The sequence below is a fragment of the Girardinichthys multiradiatus genome, chromosome 8 (assembly GCF_021462225.1).
Source record: "Girardinichthys multiradiatus isolate DD_20200921_A chromosome 8, DD_fGirMul_XY1, whole genome shotgun sequence".
In the NCBI taxonomy this organism is placed as follows: Eukaryota; Metazoa; Chordata; class Actinopteri; order Cyprinodontiformes; family Goodeidae; genus Girardinichthys; species Girardinichthys multiradiatus.
The window spans coordinates 22455889-22475466 of NC_061801.1; the positions used below are offsets into that span (position 1 = coordinate 22455889).

The window sequence follows — 19578 nt, forward strand, 5'->3', positions numbered from 1 at the left end:
ATGTTAAAAGATTAAATTCAAATAAAACATCAATGCCAATGTTACACATCTCTTTGACATCTCCATGTAAACCATAAGTAAAAATCAAATATAAGTTGTGTTCTTTATCATGTGTTGGACCGCTCATTAACCCAGTTAAGTTAAAAGTATTGATTAAGTTTAAAGAGTCTTTAGTTAGTGGCTTGGTTTCACTGCCCACATGTATATTAATATCCCCAACAATTAAAATGTGATCATAATCTAAAACAATCAATGACGGTGAGTCTGCAAGAACCTGAAGGAAGTCGCTATTCAGTTTTGGCAAGGTAAGCATGGACCGATGGACGGACGACGGATGGATGGGTGGTATTACCAAGTTTTGTTGATTTTTAGGACCTTTTGCATACGTTCTTACAACAAGCCTAGAAAACTAGTACTTTGAAAAATGAGGGAGCCCAGGTACTTGAGCAGGATCTAACAAAATAACCAAAGGTTCAGGACTTTTACGGAGTCCTACACTTTTCATATGCCATTAAAAATGAAAACTCTTAACCACTCAAGAGTCATTTCCCTACTTTCCCTTTCATCTTAAAAAAGCCAGCATGATAGCTGTAATAGCAGATGGGAGAAAATCTGATCATTTTCATAATAACTTGAATCCTCTGAACAGCTTAACAAATCCCAGTGTAAACAAACATATTAATCACATTTGCACGTATTTTAAAATGTGCTACATGTCTAGATGTTTGCTTCTTAAAATCTAATTTGCTTGATTATACAACAACTACCAGAGCATCTGTGTTTATTTCACCATTTTAGTTGTGGAATAAATGAGAAAAATCTTTGTTGCATGTTTGAAAGAAGAAGCTCTCTGGAAGACAGAGGAGACATTTTCATTAGTGCTTTCCGCTAATCCTCAACGTCTTCCCTGTAATGTGATTTTGACCACAGCCTGTAGCCCCTCTGGCTCACAGACAAAATAGGTTAACATTAAATCCTATGTTTTTCTCTTGTTTTCTTTTGTTCCAGACAACACACTGAATCTTTCGCTTACCTCAGTCATGTGGATCAGGTAGAACCTCATCCCATCAGTATAATCTGTAAAACAATAGAAGAGCATGGTTGTATAACTTTTTTAAGTAATGGTTTCCTTTAACAGCCAGCTTTCCTCTGGTGCCTTTTTTACACACTTTCCTCCATCTTGTACATAAAGCAGCACCGTTGATTTCCAATTCTGACAAAACAGTTTTATTGATGGAAAGCTTTTACTGTGGGTCAGCCTTAAAGACATCCGTTCATAATTCATTAATGAAGCGCTGTTGGAGACAAGCCTGTGGCTCTGGAGGCAAGATAAATGGTTTTAATTGAGTGAACATGCACACTAAGATCTACACTCACAATATGCAGAGGTGATGTTTACTTCGTGCACATATATGAGCACTTTGAATCCATAATTTAACTCCGGTTAAACACTAAAACAATATGAAAACAAGTAAAACATAATTTTCATGTTTTATTTTTTCAAAAAGCTGTAATCCTTTTTCAATTTATTACTGTCTCTACATACATGAACCCAAACTCTGTATCAGCACAGTGAAATTAGTATTTCAATACATATAAATGAATTGCAAAAAAAAGGGATATAAATGCTAACTAATCGCTAAAACGGTTTATCTGATCTGTCTTGGCTTAAATTTAAATTTGTTTAAAGATACAATACTACATCCAAACATCATTGTAAATAGTAATATAGCTATGACTAATTTTTTTATAGTCTAGGCAATGCAACATTCACTTTTGTTTATAGTCGTGGTAAATAGAAAGTACACCCTGGCAGATAGCGCGTGGCATAGCGGTATAGCGCTAAACCACAAAACAAATTCTGTTTTGTATATTAGACAAAACAAGGCCTAAATGGAAAAACAGTATGTGGAAAAATTAAGTACACCTTTGCTGACTATTCATAATTTAAGAGCAAAGTGCTGCCATTGAGGCACTTGACAGATGGTTTTATTAACAAGTATGATCAACTTTATAAAAACAGTTGTTTTAGCAGATTGCAAGCCTGGTCTTTACAGGTTTGTGAAACACAATTTCAAAGCACAAAGACATCAGCAATGATAGGATAGCAGCAAATCTACAACAGAAAAGATGGAAAAAAAAAAAAAAAGCTTCAGAGCAATTGACTTCAAAAACTGACTTGACTTCAAAATTATTGAAATGCTGTGGCTGAACTTAAACACAGCTGTGCTTAAACAAAGATCTGCAAATGAAAGTAAGTTCAAACAATGTTTCTAAAAGTAGCGGGCTAAACTTCCTCAACATCGTTGTGAGAGACTGATAAGATCATAATGAAAACTACTTCAACTTGAAGAAGGTGATTCTGTCTGTTGGATTATCAATCTATTATTTTCAGACCTAACAGCAGAGGTCGCTGTTGGATAACTATCTGATTCCCCAAAACCAGCGTTCTCACCAAAATAAAAGCACAAAAATAGTTAATGTTTACTATTTACCCTGCGTAAAATCAGTAGTGGTTTTATTGAACATTTAACCCCTCTGTAATACCTTACAAAGGAATACATTCAATTATAGATTTTTTTTGTAGTTGTATTTTATTGGAACAGAAAAAGGATCATATTTTTTTTATCAGCTTTAATCAATAATATTTATCTGCTGGAAAAAAATAACTTATGGTTAGTATGGTTAAGACAAACATGTTATTACAGTAGATTTCCTTAACTTTTTTACTATGCACAAAACTGTGCAATCTTATTAACTTATTCTGTTCAGCAATCTTTCCCTAAGAGTTTTGGAGGTCTTTCTTTACTGTTTATTTTTTTTACTCAATTGCGATATTCTTGTAGCTGACACTTTTCATAGGGCATGCTGTTTCCTGTTTTACAAAGCTGTTCCTGACCTTTTGATCATTTAAGGCATAAAATGATGGGTAGCTGAATACTTTAGCACAGCACTGAAGATTAAAGGAAGAATTCATTGTGCTAGATTCTTTATTGTAAAGACAATGCTTGGACTACCATGTTGTCTTCTTTGCTTTAGTCTGTTATACTAATTTTGTTGTTTCCCACGCTCCTCAGGCTACTATAGGGGTAATGGGAACACAGGAAAGCCCCTGTATTGAACTCGTTCTGTGTCATTACATGCACACACACAGAGACAAGTCAAACACGCCCTCACTGAAACAAACACAATCCCCCGGCGCCTCCTTCCTGAGTGACGCTGCCTAAGTAAAATAACAATGACAAACAGCAGGGTGGAGGTGAATATCTGTAACTATGTGTGTATCCCCTCACAAATCATACACACAGAGCCTTTTGAATCCTCAGCCTGGTGATTTTTGATTGATAGGGCACTGCGTGGAGGTCAGAAGTGGCCCCGAGGAGATCAGTAGTGTCTAGAGAGGACAAAGCAACTCACATCTGCATTTATATTTTATATTCTAAATATGTAAGTGCTGTCAGAGGAATGAGTGTCCATGGAGCATGCTGTTCTCCAACTGCAACTGAGAACCACCTTCATTGTCTCTTGAATTTTAACTTCTCAATAGTGCATTTAATGGCTCCCACAGATGTTGACCACATCCTTCATAGAAAGCTAAGTACAGCTTCACTACCAACGTGCAGGCCTGAATGCTAGCAACCTATTAAATCAAGTACGTAAATAGAACTTGTCTGACAACATGAAGAAGGCTAAAAGATCTCAAAAAGCAACACATCCTGTCCAGATCTGAAGAGTTTAAGAACAGAGGAGAAACAAATGCATTGATATCCAATTTTGCTTTCTACCTCAAAATCCTATGGAAGATTGTCAGGCAATTAATTTTTGACCATAAGGTGAAGCACACGTGGGGTATGCAGCAGGAGAATAATCTGACTAAATGCAATTTAAAGCAAATACTTAGTGGCAGTTGTTGCCGCCAGTTGTAGCACAACCAGTTAATAGGTTTTGGAGGTAATTACCTGGTTTGTCTGGATGCTTTTTTCCCTTAATAAATAAATTCATAATTTGATAGCAGTTTTTTTTATCTTTACCAGGGTTATCTACGTCTGATAATAAAGTCTGTCTGATGATATCATTTAGGTGTGATAAAAAAACAAAAACAGAAGAAATCTGCAACGGGCAAATCCTTTTGTGTATTTGTTGCAGATGCTGTTAGGTTATACTGAAACCTTCATGGTTTCACTAAGGTCAAATTCTTAGTTGGTATATTCTAATCACTTACTCACCACAATTATCACTGATGTATCCATGTCAGTAGTTTCAGAACCACAGTTTGCTTGGCAGGAAATGTTTTTTGCACACAGCACCACCCCACACATATTTGCTAAAGATCTCCACTCAGCTTAAACCCACTCAGTTTTCAAATGTATAAATCACAGAATTTAAACAACATGAAACATGTGTGATGATTAATATCATGCTGTGCATATTTATTATCTGAACTGCTGTTGTTTGCTGGAGCAAGAAATGTTCTGAACAATGCAGTGATTAGATTTCACTTTTCTATGCCTAAGTGTGCCCATTCTGTCTTGGCTCTGTGCCTCTCAAGCCTCTGGACCCTAGGCCCCTGTTTCCACACACCACTCAAAAACACTGATGTTATTTAAATTGTCCAGTTACTGTGTGACCCTGATGGTCTCGATATTCCCTGCATTATACCAGAGTTGCCAGTCGTTCACATCGAGATGAAATGAGAAGACAAAGCAACATGAAATTCTGCATTTGTTCCCTAAATATACTTTGGTAATACTCAACTGAAAATATATCCACAACCATAGTACTGTATGTTTATTTGTGTTTGTGCAGAGTTTGGTTTCTGATCTTATTCAGTATTGAATTGTAGAAGGTCAAACACAGTTTAACTGGTAGATATGATTGTTTGTAGATATGCAGTATTTAAATTTTGTTCTATTTTTTCAACCTCGCTTGTGATCACAGAGCTCTCAGAACGCTGAATCTTATAGGCCTGTTGAGTCAAACTTACCGTCCTGTAGACGGAGGTGTCTGAGGTACAGGGGACTCTGCAGGACGTTACATCTGCCTGGCTCATTTTCTCTCGTTATGAGCAACAAGTCATTGTAGACAAACACTGTGACCTACAAGAGTAACAGGGGGAGAGGAGATTACAAAGAGAGAAACGGGAAATTCAAAGGAAATAGATTAAGGCAGGGGATTGGTGAGTGGGAGTGATGGAAGAAAAGGTGGTGAAACTTGTGCAGAATTAAACAGTTGTTTAGGCTCACACCTTTCAGACCTGTGATCCAGTACATACATTACTGATGCCTAAAAGATCTTTAACCCTTAAAGTTTTTCTCCTGAGCCATGTGCAAGCAAATAAGCAAATTATGGATTCCATTGAAATAAAGTCAGTTTCAATTTTCAGATGCATTAAAATGAGCAAACACAAGAAAAGGTTTGACAGATTTAAATAACCTAACGATACAAAAACATCTAAAATGCTTTAGTTAGTCACGAGTTTAAAGTAATGCAAAGCAAATGTCTACAGTAGAGAGCGATCTTTTTAGATGTACTACACTTTAACACATTGCTTTTGCATTTGTAGCTTCCTCTTAAGGGGGTGAGATAGCAGGGAGGGTATTATAGCTGTAGCCACTATGCGGTGAAGTGTGTTGTGCGTGTGTGAGAGAGTGTGTGTGACTATTTCAGTCTGCAAGTGTAAAAGTTTGAGTGGGTGGAAGATAATGCAAGAATGTCCCTTAACCATTTTTTCACATTGAGAAATGTGCACTTTGATACCACACTTGTTAACATTCAAATACCCAGATATTTGCAGGTTATCGTTCAATGGTGTCTCGCTCAGTTAGAAGTAACAGCATTATCCGAGTTGTGGGAGTAATTTTCTTAAAAACATTTAGAACTTTATTTTATTCAGATTAAAAAAACAACTTTAAGCCATGCAGTCACGCTTAAAGCTGCTGAGAGGCTGTTGTTGCTTATTTTATAGATTTGATTTTTAAAATAAAATATGTTATTTTAGCATAATTACTGTATGGCATTTTATAACAGCAATCTGTTTTCTCATAAATACTATTGAAAATAAACAAATACATTAAAACTGGTTATTTCTCTTTAATGAATACTCTTTAACCATACACAAAAAATTTGTTAAGTCAACAGTTTGTGTGAACAATTGTACCCCTCACATATTCACTCGACTCTTATAAAGCTGCAACAACAGAGACTGTTTAAAGAAACAGAGTGGAGAGAAACTCCCTCATGACAAACACTGGCAGCAAAATATTTGTTTTACGACCCCAATGAGAGTCCACTGCACTGCAAACCACAGATTGGATGTATTTTTTACAACGCATTCACAATGTATTGTACACAAATTTAAAAAAGATTCATTTAAAGGAAGAAAATAAACAATATTTTGCTCTTTCTACATACAGACCAACACTATGGAGAACCCTGAGCATCCTCTTCATGAGACTGTCCTACAACAACAGAGTGTCTTCAGTCAGAGGTTTCTTCAGATCTGCTGTAAGACGGAGCGCTACAGGAGATCTTTCCTGCCCACAGCCATCAGCATCTACAACGGCTCTTTGAGGAAACCTTCATAATATGAGCTATAATAACATTTAATTTCCCTTTGGGATTAATAAAGTATTTTTGAATTGAATTGAATTGAATATCCAATTGTGCCAACCGTACATTTTGGGCAGAAGTAGAGGTTTTGTAAGCAGAAAGATGTTATGCAAGTATTGTGGTCAAAATTAAAGCTTTAGCTAAAGTATCGAGATTGAACATGGGTCACAGGTTTTTCTGCCTGATTACCCACATTCCATTGTACAATATCTATTAGTTATATTGCACGCTGAAAAACAGGGAGACATGGAATGAGGCTGTTTACACAAATCAAGCAATTGATGCAAAAACAATCTTTTACAATTAAGAAGCACAAATGATGAAGATCCTAATTTTCCACCCAGAGGAACTGCATTAATTTAATCGTTAATCCAGGCTGTTTAATAAATAAAGTGGATGTGAGTCAGAAGAACCTTTGAGTCACATATGTAGGTCTCAGCTGGACTTACATAGAAGTTAAAAAGAAATCTAGACACAAAATCGTGCCCATTTTTCAAGTCAAAGCTCCTCCAGGTAAGACAATCTATTTGGTTTTGTCAAGTACAATAATCTTTAAAAAGAAATCACAGAATCTCATTTAATTTTTATGCATATGACAAATAACTTCATAGCATAAGTTGAGCTACACAATAACTTAGACGGGAATGTGTAGATGAGCAAATGTACATGGTAAAACATTTTCCTGGACGTTAGGGACTGCAATATATACAGTATTTTCTTTGCTCGCAACACCAAAATATATGTGCACTTTTTAAGGCAAACCACTGGTTCTTACTTTTATCTATAGATGGTCTTTAATGTAAGCCACTTCAAAATGAATCATTTTCACATCACTAAAGCTGGATGCTTTACTCCAAACAAATGCATAGCTTTCATTCTGTGTTCACTCCAGTTTAAGAGTGGGATTGCGATAACTATTCATGCATATGTTTACATCTCATTCAAATAAACGCATCCACTTTTTAATAAAATGATATGACTCACCTTCAAAGAGTGGTGCTTGCTCTCATGTAGAATCATCTCTTCAGATATGATGAGTGTTCGGCTGCACAGGTCAAGAGGCTGGATGCAGAACAACACAGACCGATTAGCACTGGAAAGGGTTTTTTAGATGTGATTTTAATTCATTTATTAGCCAGATATAATGCATTTGCATTAAATTAATAATACAAAATGTACAATACCAAATCCATTATGATTCCTTAGTCCAACTGATCTGCTTAACAGCAAAGAGCAAGTCTTTTTCACTAACAACAGCACAACTGAAAGTTACTCTACTGAGAAAGACAGTGAGTCATGACACAGAGTCAAAATGTCTGGCTGAGAATGACAAAAGACTGAAATAAAAAATGCAAAAGTGCCACAACGTGGGAGGAGGGGGACTTCCTCTGAAGTCCAAGGTGTGACAAGGGGCTGTTTCAATGTCTGCGTATATGTCAAACTTGTATCATATATGGAGTGTGGTCACTGTAGCAGGTTCTTATATTGTTCCACATGATTTAAGAAGATTTACTGTGAAAAGTCTTATATTTTTTAAGAGGGTAAAGTTCTTGATAGAAACAACAGTTGCAGTAGGAACTGTCCTATGTCAGTGTGGTCGTAATTCAAGATTTTGTCACAGATATTCAGAGCAGTAGCTGCCTTACATGTGTTCACATGCAGAAATGACAGTCCATTTAGCAATAAGAAATGACTTCGAAGTTTCCTCTGCTTCCTAATTTTTCACTATGGTGTTTCCAGTCTGGCTCTAAAGTTCAGAACTAGACTTTTATGCACAGTGATACAAGCTAAATATTGTAAAAATCCTAAATTAAATACAAAATCATCCATATAGTTATTTCTTCTACAACTACAAGTTAATTATCCTGCATGGTCATATTTATCAATGATCTCCAATCTCTTTATACAGGCTTATTGCTACTGTAGCCTTAAGACAAAAACTGTATTTAGAAACATTTTTATTGCAAAACAATGTGTATGAATATACGTAGCACAATCATGACTAATTACTCAAAATGTAAAGCTCAAACAAAAAGGCCTGTCACAAACCTTAAATATATTTCCTCTGAGCCAAATTCATTCAGGGAAAAGCATTCATTTGCTTTATTTGTACTTTTGTACAATAAATAAAGAAAGCTCCCAGACCTTTGCGGCAATGTTAACATAGTTCTATAAAGAAACAAAACAATTTATTAAACAATGGCCTTAAATAAACACAGTTCCTAAACTAAACACAGAGCAATTCAAATGTTTCTGGTTGTAACACAGATTTGAGTAGTTTTAGATTAGACATTTACTGATGCCAACTCCTAATCCAAAACTAGATCACACACTACTGTTCATCAATAGTGTTTGTGTCCCACTTAACAAGGTTCCCAACCATGTTCTGGTCCACTGACAGTTACAGATACAGCATTTTCTTCTAATCAAAGATTCTTCAGGACACCCTTAATGTGCTGCTCCAACATTGCATTGACTCGGTTAAGAAAGATGCTCAGAGGTTCTGACAACGCTCCACATAAATTGTGTGATTCTTAATCAGTTGTTGGTAAAGACTTATTTGAATTGGCAGAACACCTATGTTCTTTAATGAACTTATGTCTTGCTTCTGCTGGCGATGTTGCCATGTTAAGCAGTCTGCGGAAGTGGCAGATTAAATTTCGCATGTTTGGGCTCCGTTCCAATATGACTACTTGGTTATTTGGCTCGTAACATATTTTAGTGCGGTTTATGTCAATTGGATAAAACATACAGAGAGGTTGTTCTCCTTCTTCATAAATTTAGCACTTGGTAAGGAACACTGTATGATTTATGTACTTGTGTTTTAGATTTGTGAGGATATCTGAGTCCAGGGTGCAGAGCTGGTCACATGACACAGAGTCAGGAAGCTGAAGCAGTCAGTTCAGTCGCAACTTCCCTGTGATTATGGTAAAAAAAAATGTTTTAACGCAGCTTTGCAAATATTGCACAAGGAAAATGGTCAGGATTGTTTAACTTTGTTATGCAAAACATGGCCACATCCTTCACTGTAAAACTATAACACTATCTGATATAAAATTGCAGACAGTATGTCGACACCAGGTATCAGGACTATAGATTTATCAGGGACTCTGGTACCTATCATTTAAAATTGTTTTGATCGTGTCCCAATTTGAAACTAGTGATCAGATCAGGATTTCCAAACATTTAAATAAAACAAACATTTTACCTAAAATGGATTTAAAAGTTTTTTTTTTTTTAACTGAATTTCTATTTGTAGACTTTGCAAGACTCATCTTTAGATCATTTTAAGTGTCATAGAATTTAAGATGTGTATCATTAAAACTGCTATATTTTTAGTTTCATTCTAGATGTAAAAATTAAAACAAGTAACATTTAGACTCTTTTTTTAGGTTTTTTTGGATGTTTAATTACTTATTTAGCATCTTGCTATTGTCCCTCTCAGTATTAAACAATGGTCACCAGGCGTCAGTCCGTCACAATTGTTTAAACTTGGCTTGTCTGAACCTTTTAAAAGTCATTTTCTTTCTTACTTTCTTGAAAGCTAAAAATTTGTGCAAGACAAGTTTATTTGCATAACACATTTCAGCAACAAGACAATTCAAATTGCTTTACATGATAAGAACATTAAAAATTAGATTGCAGTGGCATAGTAGAGGAAAGAAAACTCAACTCAAGCTGTTTGTGAACTTCTGATTGACCCACCTTTGGTCCAAATATAATTACTGTAGTATTGTTTTCATTCAACTAAAGATAATTATGTCACATTCATGCACTGATTTGTTCTATGCATCTACGTAAAAGTTGATTAGGTTAATAGTTACCTGGTAGCATTGTAATGTAGAGCTCTGTGTCATCTGCGTCGTTATTGTAACTTTTCTTATAATTTTTTATGATCTGAGCTTGTGGGATCATGTAGATATTAAGTAGGAGGGTTCCAAAGATGGAGCCTTGTGGAACTCCACATGTGATGTAAACTTACCTATTGACACAAAGCAGTCCCTGTCCTGCAAGTACGACTCAAACCAGTCAAGTATTGTACCAGATAGACTGACCCAGTTCTCCTGTCTCTCCAGTAATATACTATGGTCAACAGCTGAATGTTGTGCTGAGGTCCAATAATACCAGCAATGTGCTTTTTCCACAGTCTGCATTTATGCCGATGTCATTGAACACCTTGACAAGAGCAGTCTCAGTACTCTGAATAGGAAACTGGCGTTGGGCCTGTAATTTTGCAAGAGCAACTTGTCCAGACTGTTCTTTTTCAACAGTGGTTTGATCATTTCCACAAACTAAAATTAATATGACTTCAAACATTTTGTGAAAGACCAGATAATAATGACATTGCAAACTTGACTTAATTAGAGGCAACCCTGTGAAAGTAATTTAAGGCAACATGCCACACTGGTTTCTTGTGTGACATCATGAGAAAATCAAAAGAAAACCTACAAGATGTCAAGAAGAAAACTATGGACCTCAACAAGTCTGGTTTATCTTGGATACAATTTCCATATGCCAAAAGGTCCCATGTTCATCTGTTCAAATTATTATATGCAAGTATAAACACCATGGGAATGTCCAGCCATCATGCTGTCCAGAGATTCTGTGTCCCAGACATTAACTTGTCTCTAATAAAATGTGTGTATCAACCCCAGAACAAAAGCTAAAACGTTTTTGAAGATATCCACTAAAGCTGGTGGAGGAGTGTCATTACCCACAGTAAATGGATTCCGGTATCTACATGGCCTGAAAAGCTACATGACGGGCAAGAAGCCATTCATCAAAATAAAAAAACAATTTACAGTTTCAAAATAAACACAGAAACAAAGTAATGTGTGATGGTGTCCATGATAAGCATTGTTACGTTTTAAGGAAAAAGAGGAAAGCCTGCAAGACTGAAAACATCATCTTAACTGTGAAGTCTAAGAGCGTCAGCATTATGTTGTGGGGTGTTTTGCTACACGAAGAATAGATACACTTCACGAAATAGATGGCATAACAAGAAAAGAATATTATGTGGAATTATTGAAGCATCTTAAGACATCAGCCAGGAAGTTAAAGCTTCGCCACAAAAGTGTCTTGCCAATAAACAATGACCCTAACTATACAGTCGAATTAGTTAAAAAGGGGCTAAAGTAAAAACAAATTCAACTCTTTCAACTTGGAACAGTTCTATCAAGAGGAATGGGCCAAATTCCAGCAAACTGTTACAAGACGCTTGTGGAAGGATACCTTCACTGTTTGGCACAAGTCATCCAGTATGAAGATAATGCTACCAAATATTGTTGAAATGTTTATAAACTTGAATTTGGAGACAGTAAAAAACAAAATCTCTAAAAATGTGCTCACTCATTATTCTCGCATTAAGCAAATAGAAATATTTCAGTAAGCATTACTGGCTTAAAACAAGAAACATTTAGTCTGACTGAATGTAAGAAAATAGGGTCATGTGTCTTTTTATGAAGCATATGTAAACATTTGGTTAAATCTATGTGTAAAAAGCAAAGTATAACAAAAACCACAATCTGTTTCAGCACACATATTAAAAGTTTGACAAGGAAGAAGAATCAAATGTAAAATATTGCCACAGTAAAATTCAATTTAGGAATTGAGAAATATAAAACTGACTAACCTGAACAAATATGGGAAAGATGAGGATCTTCGGTGCGACTTTGACATATCCATAGTTGGCATGTGGAGTATGTGAGCGGACAATTGTACAGTTCTGGTAGTTGGCAAAATTGGCATTCTGCTGTTGGTAGTTAGGTAGGCCAGCATTGGCTGTGGTGGATGACCCCTTTGACACCTTGGAGTTGTTACTTCGTCGTAGGAAGCCAGTACGGCTGGAGAAGCCTCCACCACCACTGCTAACTCCCCCAGAAAAAGCCCCACCACCACTCTGAGGTTGTGGACCAGATGTCTGCCGTGTGGGGTATAATCTGTTGTAACCTGCAGCTGAGATATAAATGAAAAACATAAAGCCATCCCATTGGTGATTTACTGCTGAACAAATGCCAGGAAACACTTGCAAGTCGGAGAATATTATGAAATATAAAATCATTGTAGATTTAAGGGATTTGAAAAAACAAGAATTTGTATTTTTACTTTAAAGGAAAGTCTGTGAAGGTTTAGATCCGAGGTAATAACAACGGAAACATGACACAGAACTTACCTAGCGTACCCTGGTTGTCAGGATAAACAGGCCTCAATATCTGAAAACAAGCAGGATGAAATGAGACTGAGTTGATTGTTTCAGCAAAGCCAAACTACATGTGACAACCAATAACATCAAAGTATGCTTTCAAAAGATCTAAAATAATGCATGCCACATATGATGCTAATGGTGTAATAAGCTAAACATCTGAACACTAACTGGCTACAAGAGCTCATAATTTCTTTTAAGAACTAGCAACTATTGATGTATTGGTTCAGATTGCTGAGGTATGTATTTGTTTTCACCAAGTTTACTTCATTATCAGCTGTTTGCTGCATGAGACACAACGTGCAGTAGTGATCATCCACCTAATTTGTCTGTAAACTCTGTCAGGTATTGCTGGTCTCCAATGTTATATAATATTTAGTAAAGGAAGTAAAAACTAAAAGTTGCCAAAACCTGATATATTAATTAGATTTATGTGGAAGTTAAAGTAACATTTGGGAAGAAATGCAATATTTTGAGATATTACATTACTGTATCAGTACAGTGCAACAGAAGAGATGCTGTGAGCTTTCAAATCGTTTCTATGGACTACAATAATTTGTCTATTTGAGACGCCACAAACATGACCCATTTCCAAAGGGTCTTTATTATTTTTAGCTTGTCCAAACTCAGCAGAGCCCTGCTTCCCTTTTGTGAGGCTGAAGTTTAAGCTCTCTGAAAGAAAGGTTTGCTCACAATGATGGTATGTAGTTCTTTTTTCTGAGGCTCTGTACACGTTATTTTTAATAAATTAGTCTGCTATTTCTGTAAGTCTTTCTCTGCTTTATCTCCTAACATCAAACTGATCTTATAATTTCAGATGGCTCGTAACACTCCCTTGTCCCTTGAATGAACCTTAAGCAGAAAAGCACACAGATGAGAACACTGCAAGAGGAATACATACATATTAAACACACAACACATAGACAGTTTCAAGAAGGGAAAAGATGAATTAGTAAGAGGGTTTACAGCTAATTTAAGCCCTATACATGATGAAATAATGATTTAATTATTGAAAATAGTCTTATGTAGGTTAATCTGCTACTTTTACTCCCTGTTTTTTAACAGATCTTGAATCTTGTGATTCAACATATTTGTTAGTATTGTGTTAGCTGAGGAATTCAGATCAGTCTTTTTGATTTAATTGGTTTGCTTTATTTCATTTTTATGATTAAAACTTTACTGCAAATACAAAGCAAAAAGGAGAATGAGCTGTATAAAATATAACTGACATGTCATGTTGTGAATCTACATGCATGTTATACAGAAATTATGTAACTGGTTTCATTATCTTTGCCTCAGAGAAATATTTTTGAGGATTTTCTCTAAAAATAAAGGTATGCATAAGTAATTAATGACACAGAGATAATGTATCTGGATGATATCTGTAGATAAATGATGCACATAAGTATTATTTTCGAAAATAAAAATTATTTCTGGTTGGTAGAATGTAATGAGACAAATATCACAAAGAATTGATATATAATGTATTATTAATAGCTATATGTATAGGTCATTGAGAAAATAAACTATGTGCAACATGTAATGTGTGGAAAACATGCATAAATCACTGAAAAAGCAATAAAACACAGGAAGCAGACACACTGGACATATAATCAATCTATCTATCGGCACCAGGGATGTATGGTAAGGAAACATATCTAGGTTGTGCCACCAAATGACCAAAATGAGGATGAGGAGGACGAAGAAGATGATAAAGATGCAGCCCTCCACCAGTCTGTGGTACCTGGCTTCCAGGGTTGATGGGTGCCAGGATGATGTAATTGTCCCCATTGGATGCCTTCACCCTGGTTCCCTTTAACGTGGCAGTCGGAGGATGATGGATGAGACGGGGTTTTCCATCCAGTTCCTCAGCCGACCCCATGTGGGCTCCCCAGGCCAGCGTCCCTCTTCCCTCTCCGACACTATTTCCAGTTTCAGAACCATTCACAAGTGGCCTGCGGGCCGCAGTAGGGCGGTGGTGCACTGGGAGAGGCGGCACAGCTGGAGGAGGTTTGCTCGGGCCAAGATCTGGTGCATGCCTGCGTGTGGGTGGTGAGGGTGCATCGTAGTTTGAAGTTGAGGGTTTGTAGGAGGGTCGATGGATAAGGCCTTCAAAACTAGGCTTAGCTGAGGGACCGGTGCGCCACACCACCACTGTAATTTCATTGGCACTGTTTCTGCGACAAATAGAAAATGATATTTATTTATTTATTTTTGTGTCAAAGACTACATTTAAATGTTGAATGGCTTGCAGATTAATTTGAAAAGTACTTGAGCAGAAAAGTAAACAATTAAAAGAAAGCAAAACAACAACACTTTTCATTACATTTATGGTGTAAAATTAACTCACTGAGTCCACCCAATAAACAATGACAGCCACTAGCTACAAAAATTCGCAACAGATGGTGATCTTCAAGTTAAACTGACCAAACACTGGCTTGCACTACAGATTTTTTTCAGTTTGGGTAGAGAGCAAATTGGAAAACTTCCAAGTCTAAGTAAAGATCTAAAAAAAATACTTTGAACTGATCACCAATGTTACCTTATTGCATGGGCCAAGTCCACACATTTCCACTGTTCCACTGGTTGACCATTTAACTGCAGAAGGGTATCCAGCTGCTGTAGACCAGCCTGGTCCGCTGGACCCCCTGTAAGAAAAGAAAGAGAGTTCAAATCATGAAACACAGATGCTACATGAGCCTGTAACTCCATTCAAGTTTCTCTGGCATTTGAGAGGACAAATTGTGGATTTCTAGACAAAAAACTTTTATTTTGAACATTTTCAGAAAGAGCTATTAGCTGCCGCTTTCCTGTAATGTTTCCTGTCAGACTTCAACATACTACACTTAAGCCCCAAACTATTCATACCACCGGTAGGTTTAGAAAACAACATTTGTTTTATTTAACAGTTTCTGATAGGAAACAAGACTGGGAACTCTCAAAAGCTAGTAAAAACAAAGTGAAAGGAAGAATAATTATGGGAAAAAATATCTGTACTTACATTTTATTTAAAAATGGCAAAGGCGATATTTATTTATATCCTTCTCAATAATTAATGGAAAAATCTTTATTGGCAACACATAAAAAAAATAAGGCGTGTTTAATGATTTACGTCTTTGAGGTTGGAAGGCCTCTTTGCCATCACCCTAACCTTTAGCTCCATCCAAAGATTCTCTGTCAGATTCAAGTCAGTACTCTTGCTGGGCCTCTCTAAAAGTTTCATGTTCCCTCCAGTCAGAAGAAACGCTTCTAAAGTAAAAAAACTATTAAACCCTGATTCTGCCCATGATATGAATGATATTGGGCCTAACTGTATCCCAGAAACCATAACTCAGAAAAATAGACTGACATCCAAGGTTAGTGTCGAACAAGAACAACATTTATCCCAATGTGAATGTCATTAGTGATATCAAACTGTAGTAATGTGGTTTATAGTGATATTAAACTAGCTATACATTTTGAGTGCAACTGCTGAGAAAAAATCAGATTTTGCAAATTTTTGTTAATCAAAAAAATTCAACAAAACTGAAAATGTTCCAAAAGAAATAAGAAGTGTTGACACATGTAAACATTTTATATACTGGACTGGACATGGACTGTTGACTATCACATACACTGACATGGGCGCGCAAAACTTGCCTGGATCAACAGCCTGTACCCTCACGGGGGAATCTGAGCAAATAGTGAATCCATATCCATCCTTCCCTCGAAGGATGCTCACCTGCAAAACACACACACACAAACATACACACACTTGGTTATTTTGTGAAATAGTGACAGAGCCTCCCTTCCACCCCCACCGATCAAGGAACCACGAGCAAAATAAAGCTAGAAGAGCAAAGCTTCCTTCCTATAGGATTATTAAGTAGATTTGTTTTCCGCTTCCTATTAAAATTGTTCTGACAGCAGTTTTCCATTGAACACAACTAGCTGAGTGAGAAAGAAAACCAGCTCCATAGTTAAAAAAAAAATCACTCTTTGTCCAACAGCTGAGAAAGAAAAACAGAGTGGTTAATATAATGTAGTTTTTATTTAGGCTCCCTTCTTAAAATCTACACAGGGAACTCAGGGTTTAAAAAAGTTACTTCAGGGAAATTCCAATCAGACAGATGTTACATTTTTTTTACAGTAGCTGTATGAGTGTATTTATATTTATAAAACAAACAGCCAAATACTTTTCTCTTAATGTAAAAAGTGAATCTAGATTACAATCTTTTTGTATCTTCTTGCTGCTATAATTAAGGTAATGAATATTTAACTTAGAATACAGTCGATACTTTAACTGTAAATCACGAAACATCAATAAGAGCAATTTCAGACTGCCTAATGAGGCTGGCTGAGACTCTATAGTCACTTCGGAATTCCCTACTTGTTTGAAAATGATAAAACTTTTGTAAAATGTGTACTTCATGAGTTTTAATCTGCCCTTTGAAAGTTAGAAAGGAGGTCACACTGACAGATGAGGATGTACTGACATATAATTAAAGCAATTTCCGTATTCTTTTCAAATACAAATAAACCCCCCACTATTCAAAATCTCACATTTATTGTATCCAGACAGGGCACTACACACAAAAGGACAGCTCTGATGACTCTTTCCCTTGCATTGTCAAACAACTTATATATGTCTGAGCCAAAGTAAACACAACTCCATCCAAAACATTTCTCTTTCCATCCCATCTGATGAAAGCCATAGACCTAAAACACACAGAAATTTCCAATTTTTCTCAGCTAGAGTAGTGAGCCGGCATGTGTAAAGTTAAAGTCTGCCATTGAGCTGTACACAGTAGCTTAGAGAAATTTAGTGAATATTCCGAAGCTCCAAGCTCATGATGACCCTAAAATGTCGGGTAAAATCATGGGTTTTTATAGTCCGCCGATTTTATGTGCCCTGAATACCTTCTTATATATATGTTGTTTTTGACATATTACAGCAAGCTTCAGTCTGTGGAATATGACTCTGTTTTAGTCTGCCATCAGACTTAAACAGCTTGAAAAGCAATTATAGGGCTACAGAGAAAATCAGATGACTCATTCACCTGCAATAAAAATGAACTTCTGGTCATCATCTGTTATTGTGTACACACTCAGTCACTGATGTGTGTTTAATTAGTCCTTTTAGCCCTGGACTTTCCCCCCTGAACAGTTGAGATCACCCTAGACTGCTCAAATGTATCAGGGCAATCTTTCTCATCTGAAGGAGAAGAAACATTGTCAGAGGCTGGCACACATATGTGTCTGGCTTGGATAAATATAAAGTAAAACTTCTGTCTGCTTCACAAATATGAATAAAAAAAAGAAAAGAATATACACTAAACATAAAACTTAACTCAAGGTGGGAAGAGAATGATAGAGATGTTTTTATGATGTTTTTTTAAGGCAGAAGATTACATCTTGGAAAAAGATGGCTGTGTAGCCATAGACAGAACAGGTGACAAAGAATAACAGATAAAGCCATGGAAAAAACGAAATAATGGGCTAGAAATAATGATGACACACCAGAAACTAATATAGATGAATGTTTGAGAAAAAACAGACATTGAATAAAATAAAATAAAGTGAAAATGAAAAGATGTGAGGCTAAAAGGTTTCCTAATAAGTCTGCTTTTTCAATCAAAAGCCCAATTCAAAGTTATGTAATCTAAAAAATGGGGATCATTTTCAGTCCAAGCAATTAATTACCTCAGAAATCCCCACAATTATCAGCCTGAGGTCCCATTTTTCCTTTTAAATGACTCTATTAATCCAGCGGTCCAGGATGGAGGTTCTTTAGGCAGGTTTTTAATGAATCGGGGACAAGAACAGTTAATCAATGAATAAGGATGATTCATTCGTAAAGTTGCCAACATATAACAAGGAGAAATGCACTTATCAGGCTTTTACTGGCCGATACCGATTACTGTCGTTTTTTGAAGACTTACCTGCAGATTTTTGCTAATTCTAATTTTATTTCTGAGGTTTAACACATTCAAGCTCATTTGTTTTATTTAACAATTTAATGTCACAACTATCAGTCAAAAAACAACAGCAGTAGATTCCTTGGTAGTGGTGGTAGTTCTGAATCCAACTGAAAATAAAAATTTTAACAAGATTATTTTCACTTATGCTTTAAAGCCTGCATCCTAACTTTTATCAGATTTTTTTAGCTTAAAACAAAGTGCATCAAAAATGGGATATTTAATTGTTGCATTTCTAAAACAAAAAAAAGTGAGAGCTCTCTGTATTGATGCAAACGAGGATTTTGCAGTATTCAGACCTGTCAATCAGAGCCATTTGAGGGAATATTTGCTTGTCAATTCTTTGGTATTTAACTATTATTCAGTTGAAACAATAGGGGAAATCAGCATGAATGTTTAAAAATCCAGCAAGATTTCAACTTTCTTTATAGAGTTAGGCTGCAACAAGAAGAAAGTAAATCCAAAGTTCATCTGCGTTTAGCATGCTGTTATAAATTTGTGACTGTGTCCCTCTCCCACACCACAGTGCACAGCCATGATTTGAAGGGAGGAGCAGGTATCCTGCCAGTCTCCATCTCATGATTGCAGAGCATGTCTTATCTGCTTTCCAGCAGCACAGGAAAGGGTAAACATTAACTGCTGACAGTTTAACACAGATTAAATTAAATTTACCAGTCATGTCATGATATATGTACGTGATTAGACAATGTTATCTGGGTAGGTATTTTCAGCTGCAATTCCACAAAAACATCTGACCGACATGTCCTGCTGTATTTCATGTGACCTCAGCCTTATTTTCAGGCTGCAACA

General features: G+C 36.2%; 1 protein-coding gene across 4 annotated transcripts in view; it reads right to left on the bottom strand.

Moving 5' to 3' along the window:
• rgs3a (regulator of G protein signaling 3a) overlaps positions 1 to 19578 on the bottom strand; it is a 161174-nt gene that overhangs the window by 101879 nt on the left and 39717 nt on the right. For 3 of the 4 annotated variants that reach the window (XM_047372373.1, XM_047372374.1, XM_047372372.1), the window contains 8 exons: positions 16451 to 16532; positions 15354 to 15459; positions 14556 to 14988; positions 12782 to 12821; positions 12242 to 12564; positions 7594 to 7671; positions 4985 to 5096; positions 1034 to 1077 (listed from right to left, as the gene is read on the bottom strand). In XM_047372373.1, the coding sequence (XP_047228329.1) occupies positions 1034 to 1077; positions 4985 to 5096; positions 7594 to 7671; positions 12242 to 12564; positions 12782 to 12821; positions 14556 to 14988; positions 15354 to 15459; positions 16451 to 16532 (1218 nt within the window). Of the gene's footprint in view, positions 1 to 1033; positions 1078 to 4984; positions 5097 to 7593; positions 7672 to 7793; positions 7818 to 12241; positions 12565 to 12781; positions 12822 to 14555; positions 14989 to 15353; positions 15460 to 16450; positions 16533 to 19578 lie in introns of those variants that run through there. The other variant, XM_047372375.1, reaches the window with a different exon arrangement.